At 59.8% G+C, this 13,986-nt stretch overlaps 2 protein-coding genes across 6 annotated transcripts; both read right to left on the bottom strand.

Moving 5' to 3' along the window:
* Positions 1-180: 180 nt before the first annotated feature.
* Positions 181-10,838, bottom strand: PRRG3 (proline rich and Gla domain 3). Of its 5 annotated transcripts, XM_066559312.1 has the most exons (6): positions 10,772-10,838; positions 7,483-7,524; positions 6,744-7,283; positions 5,685-5,866; positions 3,644-3,804; positions 181-3,146 (listed from the first exon to the last, which is right to left on the bottom strand). In XM_066559312.1, the coding sequence occupies exons 4-6, from the start codon at positions 5,758-5,760 to the stop codon at positions 2,607-2,609; spliced, it is 777 nt and encodes a 258-aa protein (XP_066415409.1). In that variant the 5' UTR covers positions 5,761-5,866; positions 6,744-7,283; positions 7,483-7,524; positions 10,772-10,838; the 3' UTR covers positions 181-2,606. The 5 variants fall into 5 exon arrangements, 3 of the variants coding, with proteins under 3 accessions (XP_066415409.1, XP_066415410.1, XP_066415411.1); XM_066559313.1 differs by having other exon boundaries at positions 6,744-7,524; positions 10,772-10,833; XR_010784521.1 differs by lacking the exons at positions 181-3,146; positions 3,644-3,804 and adding an exon at positions 5,399-5,585.
* A 331-nt stretch (positions 10,839-11,169) lies between these two features.
* RIPPLY1 (ripply transcriptional repressor 1) lies at positions 11,170-12,447 on the bottom strand. The gene is made up of 4 exons (XM_066559785.1): positions 12,356-12,447; positions 11,982-12,057; positions 11,487-11,551; positions 11,170-11,407 (listed from the first exon to the last, which is right to left on the bottom strand). Exons 1-4 carry the CDS (start codon positions 12,445-12,447, stop codon positions 11,170-11,172), a joined length of 471 nt encoding a protein of 156 aa, XP_066415882.1.
* Between the last annotated feature and the right edge of the window lie 1,539 nt (positions 12,448-13,986).

Raw genomic sequence — 13,986 nt, forward strand, 5'->3', positions numbered from 1 at the left:
CCGGTATCCAACCCGGACCCTCTCGGTAATAAGCCCCGCCCCCGGTAATGAGCCCGGCCTCCCGTAATGAGCCCGGCCCCCCCGGTATCCAGCCCGGCCCCCGGTGTCCATCCCTGCCCCCGGTAATGAGCCCGGCCCCCGGTGTCCAGCCCTGTCCCCCCGGTCAGGCCGCTCCCTCCTCGCTTAAAGCCGCAGCCGGTGATTAACACGTTGCGACTCATTGTGGTGCCACGTCCCCCGGGAGCCCTGCTGTCCCCAGCCCTGCTCAGCCGCGTGGTAGAACACAGGCATTGCTGTCGCCAGGGGCAGAAGCAAACCCGGGACCTTCGCCGTGTCCCAGCCCCGCTCCCTGCAGCCCCCGGCCCAGCACAGCCCCGGGCCGCCCTGTGCCCGAGCTAATCTCTGCCCTCCGCAGCGCTCAATGATCCCCTCGGGATTAACGGCAGTTCTAAACACTTCTGAATGGGGACAGGGTCCAAGACCTGACCGTAAAATCTGGGTTTGAAAGGACTTAAAATAAATCCCCCGCTGCCCTAGTCTTGCTATTTAAAGGGGATTATCTAAGGGGTTTAGGAGCGCACAGAGGGCGACAGGACAACCTGTGCACCTCAATCCCTTCAAAGACCCTCAGAAAACCTTTCTGCACCTCACCTGCCGGCAGCTCGGGGCTCACAGGACAGACACCCTTCAGGTTTCTCAGAGGGTGGACCACATGGCCAGGTGAAGTTCAGGGCTCCAGTTGGATGTTTGGGGTTCACTCCTGAACACTCCCATCCTCACTGGGCACAGTCCAGCAACCGTGGCAGGGGTTATTGGTGTCACTGTCCCCCACAACACCCTTTGTGGGAAAAAGCCACCTTGTGCCACTCAGACAGTGAGGGTTTTTTAATAAATACCTTTTTTTTTTTTTTTTTTTTTTTTTTTTTTTTTTTTGCACAGAAATATACCAAGTTTTACAGAATACAAACTGCAGGGATAATGACCGAGCATCAAAGACAGAGGATGCAGAGCACCCTTGTGTCTCCCTCTGCTGTTCTCTAGCTCTGGCCCTGAGCTGTCAGCTCTCCCCATAACCCCACCCTGCTAAGGCTGGGGAGGGGACAGATGAGGTGCCAGCATGTCCTGCCCCAGGAGCAGCCAGGCTGGGCAAGCCCCAGCTCTGGGCTGAGGGCACCAGCTGGAGGGCATCACTGGGGCCAGGCAGGATGCAGGCCACTGATGGATGGACAATAGCCTTTTGGTGCTGGTGGAGAGGCTGCTGCTGGGTGAACAGTGGGTGGTGGCAGTGCTGGGAGCTTCTGGGCTGCTTCTGGGGGGTTGGAGCACAACCCTTGGATTAATCCATCAGACATGACTGGGGAAGGACAGCCCCGTTGCCTGGACCCTACAGGCAGCTGCCCAGGGAAAGGGGACACTGATCCCACAGCAAAGCACCCTGCTCTGCCCTGCCCTGGCAACACAACCACCTGAGCAGGGCTTGGCCCTGCTCCTGACTGTCAAGGCATGGTCTTGTGGCTCCTGCCCCTGTGAGCAGGACTTCCAGGCCACAGCCCTGGACACTCAGCCCACCTGAGAGGTCAGGAGGAGAGTGGGGTCCCTCATTCCACCGTACCTGCTCTGGAGGACAAAGAGCCCCAAAGAGAGGGGCCAGGCAGGGCAGAGAGGTTTGGGGCAGGGAGAGGAGGTTTGGCCTGTCTGCAGGCTCTCACCTCTGGGGCAGACACCAGACAGGCCACGCTCCAGGAGAGAGTTGAATCCCCATCACTAAAAGACATGAGACCACAGTTGGCTCGGGGTCAGAGAGGACCCCCTTGGCCAGCTCTGCAGCAGCCACACCTCCAGCTGCTCAGCACCCACAGGGGAGAGCAGAGAGCATCAGGAAAAGGCCCTGCTACTCCGAAGTCGCTTACCTCAAGTACAAGACCACCATGAGCCCTTTCTCCCTTTCCAAAGAGATCCAGGAGATCAGAGAGCACCTTCAAGCTGCTCCTCCCTGATCTCCACACAGCAAATATCCCTACAGGCACCACAGTGTGGCCCGGGCTCCCCACTCCCACTCGGCAACAAATCCACATGGGGGAATCACCATCTCCCCACAGAGCTGGCCCCACCAACTGCAGGGATGGACAAAAATTTGCCACACCAATCCTGCATCTCCATTACCTAATCAGAGCCCTGAGCAGAAGATCAGGGCCCAGAACATGGGGTGAGGCTGAGCAGCAGCCCAGGGAGGCAGCAAGGCTGCTCTAAACATGGGAAATGTTATGTCTGTTTGAGGGGGAAGTGAGGAAATCCAATGCACCATGGGGAGAGCCCCACATTGAGCCAGGAACAAGCTGCTGCTCTGCTCTGGCTGCTGCAGCACTTACGTGAGTGGGGAGTGAGGGGCAGGAGACGGCTCCAGAGCCATCCCACAGCCAGCCCTGCCTCACCCCACCTGGGGACAGCCATTTTTGGTTAGGAGGGTAAGGCTATTGTGTGATGGCACCAGATTGTACAAGTGAGATGGGGGCCTGACGAACACCTGAAGGGGGTGCCAGGCACGGCGAAGGGAGGGTGGCTGGGTGAGTGTGAGAGTGTGCAGAGGCAGCAGGGAGGCACACCCGCTATTTGCCCGCGGCGGGGGCCGTGGCCACGATCTCCTCGTACTTGGGCGGGGGCTCATTGTAGGAGACGCTGGTCTCCTCGCCGCTGCTGCTGCTCTCCGGGTGGCCCGTCACCTCCTCGTAGGAGGGCGGGGGTGTGGCGCTGGACAGTCTGGAGAGGACGGAGACGGAATGCTCGGGCGGGCACAGGGCGCCGTCAGCCTGGGCGGTGCCCCCGGCCCGGGCATCCCCAGCCCCGCGGCTGCTGGCTTCCCGCTGGTACTGGGTCTCCCCCTGGCTCTGCGAGCGCTCCCGGTACACCATGACCCTGGGCAGGCTGCGGCCCGTCCGGCTGGCCAGGTAGCGGTTCTGGGCGTAGGAGGGGCGGTGGCGGGTGGCCTTCTGCAGCTGGCACCTCCAGATGATGAAGAGGGCGATGACTATGAGGAGAGCCACTCCCAAGAGGGGCACCACCACGTACATAGCGTCAGAGCGCTCCGTGCTGTGCCCGGGGTCCTTGACAGAGTACACAGAGCTGGTGTAGCCTTTCCAGAACTCCATCTGTGACGGGAACAGAGAAACAACCATCACGTGCTGCAGGTGGGAGAAGGACCCCAGCCGCCACCAGCAATAACCACTGCTTTCCCCAGGCCCACAGAAGGGGCAGCATTTTGGATGTCCCCCACCCTTTCCACCTGAGGTGCTGTGGGACCAACACAGAAGGTCCTGGGAACATCCCTCAATATCCCACAGCAAGCAGGGAAAAATTTATTCCACTCCAAGCCCAGCCTAGAGAATCATGGACAACAGCAGAGATTTGCCACACGTGCCGTGGGAATACCAGCTCAACCTGCAGCTGTGGGCAGGGAGTCCTGGCAAAAGCAATGCCTGGGAAGGGAAAGTCATGCTGGGAAGTGAGGCCACAACATGCTGCCTGCAGCCAGAAGAGGACAAAAGGGACAGGAGAGGCTGTTCCCCTTGTGCTTTCCCTCTGTCTCCAGCCTGCTGAGTGTGAGCCCTCCCACATGCCCTGGGACACACATGCAGGACACACGCACCGTCTTCTCCTTGTTCTCAAACACCTCCTTGACCTCCTCATAGCTGCAGACCTCCTCGATGCACTCCCGCTCGATGGTGCCCTGCCGGATCTCCTCCAGGAAGCCATTGGCTCTGGGAAAGCGTTTCAGGAGCGAGTGGGCATTCCTGGCCCCCAAGAACACTGCAACACACAAGGCACAGACATTCTGAGCAGGGACAGGTACCCATACCCCATCGCTGGCCTCTGCCCAGCCAAGCTTTCCAACCCAGCTTCCTGACACCACACGCATCCCCAGCACCAAAAACCCAGGGCTACAATCAGGTAGGACAGCAGGTAGGAGAGCCAGAGGGCCACAGGACTCTTGGGGTCTGCCCAGAGACATGGCACCAGGACCCATCCTGTCAGGGCTGAGGTGCTAGAGACACGACAAGCAGCAGCTGCAGCCACACAGAGCAACTGAGGAAGAGACAAAAGGCTCCAAAAATATTTCTTTCCAACCTTCTGCCCCAATGGATTTCATCTTTCTGCCCCTTTGTTGCATGGCAAGGGAGATCCCACCAGGAGAGCAAGACCCCACAGGGCTGGGACACAGAGCTCTGCCAGGACATGGGGCCAGCACTGAGAGGGACTCAGAGGCCACAGTTCACCACGACAGCCTGCTGGGAGCTGGTGTCCCTGCTGCCAGCTGCTCAGGGTCGTGCAAGCTCAGGTGGCATCAAGGACTCTGTTCAGACCCCAGAGAAACCACTGTCTTCTCCCAGGCCCAGGACAACAAGTGCAATCATCCCCACAACACAGGGACAGCACAGGGGGATATGAGTCAGGGGCCTGAGCAGCCTCTCCTCACACAGCAGCACATTCTTATCCCCACTGTGTTTTGATGCAGAGGCCTCACAAACTTTCCTCTGCTCCCAAAACCTGGGAGACTCCTCAAGTCTTCTCACAGCACTCCTGGAGCCAGGAGCAGGAACAGCACCTTCCTGCCTGCAGGAGAGACATCAAAGCCTCTCTCCATATCCTGCAGGAGGGACACCTCCAGGGGGTGCAGGAGGCCAGCACCTGCAGCAGCACAGGAGGCAAAGCTGTTTGCTCAGAGAGCAGGAACTTCACACAGAACATGATCCTTCCAGGATCCAAACACGCATTTCATGACTGAGTGTTTCCACAAGGCAGTTCAACACACTCAGCTCTAGGCTGCTTCCAGCTCTTCCCACCAAGCCACAAAATCCTGCTGCTTCCCTTGGGAAGATGAATCAGTTCAGCTGGGTGATCCACAGGAACCTATTTACCTCCTTCACCATCAGGCTGTTTTCCACTGGATCAGCAAGGTGAACCCATTCACACAGCAGCAGGAGTATCAGAGGAGGCAGGGGGACACAATCTCCCATCTGACCAGCTTGGTGCTAACAAAATACTGGCTTCACAAGCAAAACAGTCAGTGAAAAGCCACCAACTTCTTTCCTTAGGAGCCTTTTGCCAGGGAGAAAGGCAAGATTCCTTCTGCTTTACCTTCTGTGTATCCTGCTGCTGAAACAATACAGCAAGGTATTTGTGGGAGTATTTGGAAATATCAACAGGGACAAGATCATGGTGTAAGAAACAACCACTACTGTGCTACACCAGCCTGGGCTTGGAGGCACTGAGCTGCTTTTGTGCTGTGTAGGTGCATTTCCCCCTCGTGATTTATTAATGCCTTGCTTCTGTGAGAGTTTGCAGAGGGCTGAACCACTGAGGTGTGAATGAAGAGCAGCATGAATGATGTGAGTCACAGATCTTCCCTCAGAATCGACTTTATTATGCAAACCATTTTTTTTTTTACAAGGACAACCGAAAAAGCATTTTCAAGAGGCACAGAAGGCATCTTGCAGAAGGGCAGGGATCAGCTTGCCTTGGCTTTCACAGTTGTGGAGGGCTATGCTGGCTGGAGAGGAACAGGCTGGCAGGCTGACCTTGTCTTGAGCCTTTCCAGAAGGAGATGAAATTTTACAAAGACAACATTCACTCTGCAAATGTCCTGTACTTTGCTGGAGAAGTCTGGCCTCACCTCCTTTGCCTCCCACCTTGATCAGGCCGTGGTATAAACTCTCCCCTCCTTGGCACTTGAGCCTGAGACTTGGATTTCAACTTCCTCAGCATATCTTAGAGCAACAGGCTTGGCTGCAGATCTCACTGTCAGGGTTTTCCATCCCTGCAGAAAGCAGTCACTGGACCCCTTCCCTGCTTTGCCATGCTGAGCTGGCCACTAAGGTAGGAAATAAAAACAGACAGACAGGCAGGCAGGTATCAAAAGCACTGTCCCAACTGCAAGCATACTGTGACAGAGGTGTGTGTTTTTCCCCACATTCAATTTCCCTCAGGGACATAGAAATGGTAGGAGAGCAGAAACTGAGTCACTGCTCCCTTCCCTTGAAAGTGCAAAGTGGCTCAGGACCAGAGCAGGAAAAGCAGTGGCCCTCAGGAAACGAGCCTGTCATCTCTACTGGATCCCCAGCTGACATGAAGAGCAGCCAGCCAGGCAGGTGCTGTCCCCAAACCAGGGGGCTGAGGGGACCTGACAATGCCCAGCAGGCTCAGTGCTGATCCCCTGTGCCTCTCCAAGCCTCCCCACACCAGCTGGAGAACCGGTGCTCAGGAAAGATCAGAGCTTTTAGGCAGGGGAAGCAGGAGCAAGGGCTGGGTTCACCTCAGCCCTGTTGGCTTTCCTGAGGTGCTGCTGGCCCCTGGTGGACACCACCCCATGTCTCAGCTGCCCTGCTCGGGGGGCTGCTTCTCTGGGGAAGGACTATGGCTGTGCCTGCAGGGCACATGCCTCCTTGCCTCCAGGGATGGCAGGGAGCTTGTGGTGGAGAACCTGCCCATCACCACATCCACCCCCTGGACATCAGGGTCACCGTGAAGGGGACACTGCCACCACAGGGGACACCTTCCACCACCAGGACATGCTGGTGAGCCAGCACCTGAGCTCTGGGAAGGAGAAAAGGCGGCAGTGGAGGAAGGCAGGGACCCAGCTGGGCACCCTCCTCATTAACTGAAGATTAAAGCAGCCTTTTAAAAACACTGCCTGCAGATCTCTGCTCCCTCCCGCACCAGCACAGCACAGATCATGAAAGAAGGCATACCTGTCATCCCTGGGGTCCTCCTCCCCAGCGTGGCTACTGCCTCCACCTTCACAGCTGGCTCTGGTGGCACTCCGAGCAAATCCTGAGATCCCAGTCAGATCTCTCCATCTCCCCTTCACCACTGCTGTCCTCCTTATGCTCCCATCACACCAGGGCACGCAGCCTTCGTGCAGGCTGCCCAGGAGAGCCAGAGGGAGGCTTGAGCCCAGCTCTGGACAGGCCACACGCCTCTCTGCAGCCTTGCCAGGCTCAGCCCATCTTTAGTGCTGGCCCAGCAGTGCTCTGGGTGTGGCACAGCGAGCTTGGGGTGGGGCTGAGCTCGGCAGCGTGCACAGAACGCAGAGCCCCGGTGCCACCAGGCACACAGGGCAGTGTGGCCCCCAGGGTGGGCATGGGCATGAGGAGCACTGCTGATGAGAGATGTCAGAGCAGACAGGCAGCCCAGAGAGCCCTGGGGAGGCCTGTCCTGCACAGCAAGCAGCACACAGAGACAGAAATGCTGCAGAGGTCAGACCTTCAGCACCTCCTCTCGACTCCCACCTTGCAGAGGGGAGAGAGAAGCACAAGTCAGGCCAGACCTCAGACCTCACCCAGGGCCAACAGCTGATGGCAGCTGCTCCCCAGAGAGGATAACACCCCCCAAAATGCACAGGCACCCCTTTGTTGAGAGGTGGCTGTCAAACATCCCCCTTCTCTCCAGCACCACCGGCACCTCTCCGCCTTGCCTGGGACCACTTACTTGCCATGCTGCCTCACTCGGCCAAGGGGGGCTCCTGCCTACCTGCAGGGAAGAAAACAGAGAGTCACTGACAGCTTAAATTTCCAACCCAGTTTCAAAGCCCAAGCCTCCATCACCCAGGTTCAGATTCATGCAGAAAGCATAGTGCTGAGTGGTGGACCCACCACAGATCCCAGCCCAGCAGTGCCCCTGCAGAGAGCCAAACACTCCAGCTGCCTCCCTGCTCCTCACCTGCCTGGGGTGGCTGGAGGGGCTCAGGGCACCCTCAGCTCCTAGGGAGAAGCAGGGCCCTTGCAGACTGGATGAAGGAAAAACTGGATGAGGGATAGGCTCCATTTCTCACCAGCAGATGAGATGACCTGCATGTCACAGACTGCTGGGAGCAGCCTGGTGCTCTTCCCTTCCACAAGAGATTGATGGATACAGGTGAAGCAATCATCTTATTTTAGAGCAACTTCACAGACGTGCCAGTTCTCACTTCTGCAACTCCTACCCACAATCTGGTTGTTGGGCCAAGCTAAGGGCAGCAGCAAGAGTGACAGAGCTGCCTGCACACCCAGGACAACAGCTCTCCAGCTGGACAAGCAATTTTTGTGCTTCAAAAGCAAGACTGAACTAAACAAAATCCCACAGAAGTTACATGAAGCCCTGCAGAAGCAGAGGATACCTGCTTGTTTTCCATGCTTTGTCTTCTCCCTGTGCTCAATGCCCCACAGATCAGAGTGCCCTGGCTGACTATTGCTGTGACACTTGCTGTGGCAAAGCCACAACTCTGTCAGGAGTCAGAGCGGACAGGACTGCCCAGCTCCTGCAGGGATTTATTGCAGGTGAAGGAGAGGCATGGTTAGAAACAGCAGGAACTAAACCACATGCTGGTCTCAGGCCCAGGACTTCAGATATCCAGTTATCCCCAAAGCACTTGGATCTGCTCTGCTGGAGTGAGGTGAGGGACAGCACAGAGCTGTTCTCAGGGTCAGCAGGGCTGGATACACACTTCTCCTTTCACGTGAAAGGCAGGCACCCAGAAGGGCTGATGCTGCACGCCAGCACACCTCACAACAGCCACCTTCCAGTAAATGCAGCACCTGTCCCTGCCAGCATCAGGTTTGCTGTGCTTTCCAAGGCTCCTACACCTCCAAGTGCCAAGAGGGCATGCAAGCCTGGAGCTGTGTCCAGAGAGAGAAAGCAGCTTCTTCCCAACACTTTGGGAAGCTCAGATTGCAAACCTCAATGTGGAGTGGAAGCAGGAGTGAGGGAAAGCAGCAGAGTACCAGAAGGGAGGGATCTGCTGCCTCCAGTGCCCCACAGCCCAACCCCACTTCTCTGAGCCCTTCTGGGGGATGTGAGAGGCCTCTGGATCCTTGAATTCCCCCACAGGCTCTGAGCAGGGACCACCTGACCCACTTCTGCTGTCATCAGTTTTTACAAAAAGACCCAAAGCCCCAGGATAAAAGAAGGCACAGCACAGAGCACATGCCACAGTTTCCACACAAACCCTCCTTGTTACAGGCATCCTCCCCCTCTGATGGACAGGAGAACAAAGACACAGAAAGAAGGATATTCTCACGTCACACATCAGACAACAAATTTAATGCCATTTCATTTAATTTACACTCTTTTACTTTCTTCCACGTATCTGTGTCAATGCACCCAATGCCACAATCAGGGAGCTGCACACAAACCTCCAAGCACAAACAATGCCGGTAAGAAGGGCAGACGTCCCAGCCGCTTATTTTTATTTCCACATGCAAATTCCTGGCCACCTCCCCTGGCTCCAGCGAGCAGGAAAAGCTGGAGCAGCGCACACACTGACGCCAAGGGGAGCAGCATCCCTCCTGCCCCCACGCAAGCCGAGAGAAGCCTGAAGCTGGAGGCTGACCTAGCAGACGCCCACCCATTCCCGATGCCCCCCCTCCGGCTTCCCATCCTCTATAAATACCCCATCGATAGGAGGTTGCTAAGGCAACCGTGAGGAGGCGCGAGGGATGCAGCCATGGGAGTGAGGATGCTGCAGTCGCACATTTGTGTCTCCCCCAGGCTCCCCCCATCTCCGCCCCCGCTCCCGTCACTGCTGCCAAAGGAGGAAATCGTGCCGGGAAAACACGGAGCGTGCCTGGAGCCGGCTCCCCGCGGACCCCGAGGGGACACGGGGGTCCACACTGGGAGGTGGCACCTCCTCGACAGCCTGGGGGTGGCCCAGTCCCCCCGAGCCCCCCGTGCCGCGCCACGGCGCGCAGGGAGGGTGCTGACTGTGGCAGCATCACGTAGCCGCGGTGCCAGCTGGATGCCAGCAATATTGGGGCTGTTCCGTGCCAAGATCCACGGCGAGGAGAAGAGGCTACGCTTGACAGGGCAGGAAGCCTCGCCCTCCCAAAACAGCCGTCACACCCCACCCTGCTCCCTGGCTGCTGTCACGCTGCCCTGGCAGTGCCACTCCGGCCCCTCTGTGCCCAAACCCAGCTCCCAATGATCCCCACTGCGCTCGGCTCCCAGAGCCACCCCACGGCCGAGACCCCCAGCTCACCTGTCACCCTGCAGTAGGGACCCCCAGCCCACCTGTCCAGGTGTGCAGGGGCTTTCCAGTCCCCCCTCAGCCTTCGGTGCCACCCCACAGCAGAGCCCTCAAGCCTAAGTGTCACCCCACAGCTGAGATCCCCAGCTGACCTGTGACCCCACAACAGGGACCCTCAGTTTACCTGCCACCCCATGGCAGAGCCCCTCTGCCTACCTGTCACACCACAGCGGGGTCCCCCTCCTTCCTCACCTGTCACCCCATAGCGGGGCTCCCTAGCTCACCTGCCACCCCATAGCAGGGTCCCCTTCCTCACCTGTCAGCCTGTAGCAGGGCTCCCTAGCTCACCTGCCACCCCATAGCGGGGTCCCATAGCTCACCTGTCACCCCATAGCGGGGTCCCCTAGCTCACCTGCCATCCCATGGTGGGGCTCCCTAGTTCAGCCGGCACCCCATAGTGGGGTCCCCTTCCTCACCTGCCACCCTATAGCGGGGTCCCCTAGCTCACCTGTCACCCTACAACAGGGACCCCCATGTCCCCTGTCACCCCACAGCGGGGTCCTCCAGCCCCACCCTCCGCCCCACCGACACGTCCTCCTCGTCTCCGCCGCTCTCTGTTCGCCGCGCGCCCAGACACGCCGCGCCAGTCCCAGCGCTCCCGGCTCCCCTCTCCGCGGCACCAGCCCCTTCATCCCCGCTCCAGCCCCGCAGCCGCGGTCCCAGGGCTCAGCTGTCCTCCCCCCAGCCCCGCGGCCGCACCCCGCGCCCCGCCGGTACCTCATGGCGGCCCCGCGCCCGCCGCAGCCGCTCCCTCCCGCCGACGGGCAGGGGAGGGGAGGCCCCGCCCCCGACACGCCCCCTCCCGCCCCTCGGCCAATCGCGTCCTTCCGCGGCCCGCGCGCGCCGCCTTCCTCTTGCAATGGGGATGCGGGGCGGAGGGTGGGCGGGGCCACGCGCTCCTCCCTCTGCTCGGGACGGATCGGCAGCCAATCAGAGCGGGCTTCAGCTGCCGGGCGGTGCCGCGATGGTCGCTGGGAGCTGTAGTCCTGAGCCCCGCCGTGGTTCCGCGGAGAGCGGGCGCGGCCCGGGGGCGGCCCCGGGGGTTGGCCGGGGCTCCGGGCGGGTATGGCCCCGCTGCCGCACGCAGCGCTGTCTGCCTTCCCCTGCCTGTTGCCTCACGCCGGCCTGCTGGGGTCGGGGCTGCCAGCATTCCGCGGGTGCCCCGCGGTCATATCCCCTGCCGCCTCCTCCTCTTCATCATCCCTCTCTTCTTCTTCCTCCTCCTCCTCATCCTCCTCCTCGCTGCCCGAGTCCTCATAAAAGAAGAGGGTGGCCTGCACCGGGAAGTTCTCCAGCAGCTTCTCCCCCACGCTGTACAGGTGGTCAAAGGCCTTGGACTTGGGCCAGAGGAGCCTGTGTGGGGAGAGCCGGAGTGAGCCCCCGCCCGCCGCGCCCCCGCGCCCGCCCGCGGCCCCGGGGCCAGGGCACGTACCTGACCGGGTGCTGGAAGAACGCCAGCGCTTTGCTGGGACCGCCGTGCCCCTCCGCTGCCCGAGCCTGGGGAGACACAGCCGGGTGGTACCGGGCTCCCGCTGCCCGGGCTGGCACCGGGGTGCCACACACACAGCGACTCCCCCCTCCCCTGCCCCCGAGCTGAGGCGCTCGCAGCACCGCAGGGAAGCTGGCATCTACCCCCACACCCTCCTGACGGGCTTTTTGCCAGTGTAATCTCTGCCCCGTGCTCCAGAGCGGGTGCCCAGGCATGCCGCTAACGCCCTGAGGAATGCCCGCCCGGCTGGGAACAGGCGGCCCCCTCAGGGCTGCTGTGGCCGTGTCCCCTCAGAGGCTCCGCCTGGCCCGGCCGGTGCTCCAGGGGAGCTGGGCACGGCACGGCCCTGGGACAAAGGACTCCGCGGGACAAAGTGACTGAGAGGGTGGTTGTGTGCCAGCAGGGACCCCACGGGCATGGGGACAGTGCCAAACTCACAGCGTCCATCTCTTCCCGCCGTGGCGCGGGTCCCTCCTGGGCTCGGGGCAGCCACGGTCTCCAGAGAGGAAGGGCTCTAGGGGAGAGACAGAGAAAGCAGCTTCAGTGCCACAGCCACCCACCCTGGCCCGCTCCCTTTGCCTTGCTCGGGGGAGGCAGCCCCACAGCATCACCCGCCCAGCCAGCCCTGCCCGGGTGCCAGCACCTCTGTGCCACCCACGGCCACTGGCATCAGAGTGTCCCCAGCACCCTCTGTGCCACCCACAGCCGCTGGCATCAGAGTGTCCCCAGCTCCGCAGCCTTCACCCAAACCCAGCTGGAGCTTTCCCATCCCACTTTCCTCACCCTCCTGCCCGCCCCATTCCCCCCAGTACCTTGCCCCTTGCTCCAGCCCCGGGGGTGGGCAGGCACTGGGCACCGGCACCCGGAGCCCATGGGCAGTCAGGCAACAGGCAGCAGCTTGCATGGTAGCAGGAGATGCTGTTCCTTGTGACACTGCAGACCCTCGGTGGGGACACATTTATAGCTCTGCCTCGGCCGGTGACTCACAAATTCTTTGGGGCTGTGGGGACAGCGGTGTGAAATTCGTCCCAGTTGTGTAAACAGAGGGCCGAGGGGAGGCTGGGGGCGGAGGGGCTGCGATCTCTGGTGGAAAAGCAAAACACAAAAGGGAAAATTTGGACACCATTTGTGAGAAAATCCCCGGGGGGGAACAGGGGAGGGTAGAGACAATTAACAAGGATGATTAAGTGCTCTTTGTAGCCATTTGCATAAGGGAGGCAAGGGAGATGGGAAAGGGATGGGAAATGGTGGGGCAGATGGGTATGGGATTGGGACAGTGCAGTGGGCATGGGATGGGACTGTGTGTTGGGCATACCATGAGCACAGTGTGCTGGGCTTGTGTTGGGGACAGCACAAAGGGCATCACGACAGTGGTGGGCTACTGTGGTGGCAAGCACAGAGACACCAGGAGGCAGCTGATGGCTTGAGAGAGGCTCAAGAGCAGACAGGGAGGGAGGACACATGGCAGGGATGGACCCCAGGCACTATCAGGGCAATGGTCTTGCTCAGGCACCCATGGCCCATCACCTCAGGGAGCTGCCAGATCCCATTTCCACAGATGGGAGAGCAAGCACTTGCCAGTGTTCCCTGCCCTCTCCTTTGAGTTTTTGAGATGTGGGCCACAGCAGGAGGGACAGAAAAGCTCCTCAATGTGAGGGTGCAAGGCTGATGCAGCCCCTGGCCCCAGCAGGGCCACTCATCCTGTCCCTGCCCACTGCTCCTGCCCAAGCACTTAAAGTGCCACTGGCAGCTCCTAGGAGAGTTTCAGTTTGGGACAAGGAAAGAAAATAGCAAATGGTCCCGGCTGTAGCTCTGCTATCAGCATCCAAACACCGCTGTCCAAACGCCGGCCGGACCCTGCTCAGCTCTGAGCACAATTTGTCACCAGAGGCCCTGCCTGCCCCTCTCCATCTGTGGCAGCCGGTGAGCAGGAGGGGGCACGGGGCCAGCACAGCTCTCATTACCTTCTCCATTTGCTCCTCATTTGGGCCAGCAGTCTTACAACAACAAACCCCGTGGAGGACAAGCAGGGCCAGGAAGAGTAAACCAAAAGTTCAGGCTGGCTCTGAGGTGTGGGGAGCTCAACCTGCTGGTGTTTCACTGCCCCTCGAACCCCAATACAGGCAGCACAGCCCAGAGTGGACACAGGGATGGTGGCACAGTCACCTGCCAGCCACTAAGGCTGTCCAGAAGGATGACAGCAAGCCTCAAACCTGAACCCATTAGGTGAACCTACCCCAATAATTCATAGACAACCAGCAAAGCATTGGGCATCCCAGCTCCCCAGTCCTTCCCGACACCCAAAGGGTTTAATTCTGATCTGCAATAAGCCTCTGATCCAGGAGATTTGCAGGTGGATTGTGCAAAGCTGTAGCTGAACAACTGCAGCCCCTGATCCCCTGGGCTGGGGCCCTGGCTGCTCACCCTGCCCCGAGCCGCCGCC

Source organism: Molothrus aeneus, chromosome 14, assembly GCF_037042795.1.
Source record: "Molothrus aeneus isolate 106 chromosome 14, BPBGC_Maene_1.0, whole genome shotgun sequence".
NCBI classification, from domain to species: Eukaryota; Metazoa; Chordata; class Aves; order Passeriformes; family Icteridae; genus Molothrus; species Molothrus aeneus.

What these genes read in the sequence shown, in the direction of transcription:
- PRRG3 (XM_066559312.1), bottom strand. Translation starts at nt 5,760, where the DNA reads ATGCTGAGGAAGTTGAAATCCAAGTCTCAGGCTCAAGTGCCAAGGAGG. An exon ending in TATACCACGGCCTGATCAAG is followed by an intron (nt 3,805 to 5,684) that starts GTGGGAGGCAAA and finishes TGTGTGTTGCAG; the next exon opens with TGTTCTTGGGGGCCAGGAAT. An exon ending in TTGAGAACAAGGAGAAGACG is followed by an intron (nt 3,147 to 3,643) that starts GTGCGTGTGTCC and finishes TTCCCGTCACAG; the next exon opens with ATGGAGTTCTGGAAAGGCTA.
- RIPPLY1 (XM_066559785.1), bottom strand. Translation starts at nt 12,447, where the DNA reads ATGCAAGCTGCTGCCTGTTGCCTGACTGCCCATGGGCTCCGGGTGCCG. An exon ending in GGGCTGGAGCAAGGGGCAAG is followed by an intron (nt 12,058 to 12,355) that starts GTACTGGGGGGA and finishes TCTCTCCCCTAG; the next exon opens with AGCCCTTCCTCTCTGGAGAC. An exon ending in TTCTTCCAGCACCCGGTCAG is followed by an intron (nt 11,408 to 11,486) that starts GTACGTGCCCTG and finishes CTCCCCACACAG; the next exon opens with GCTCCTCTGGCCCAAGTCCA.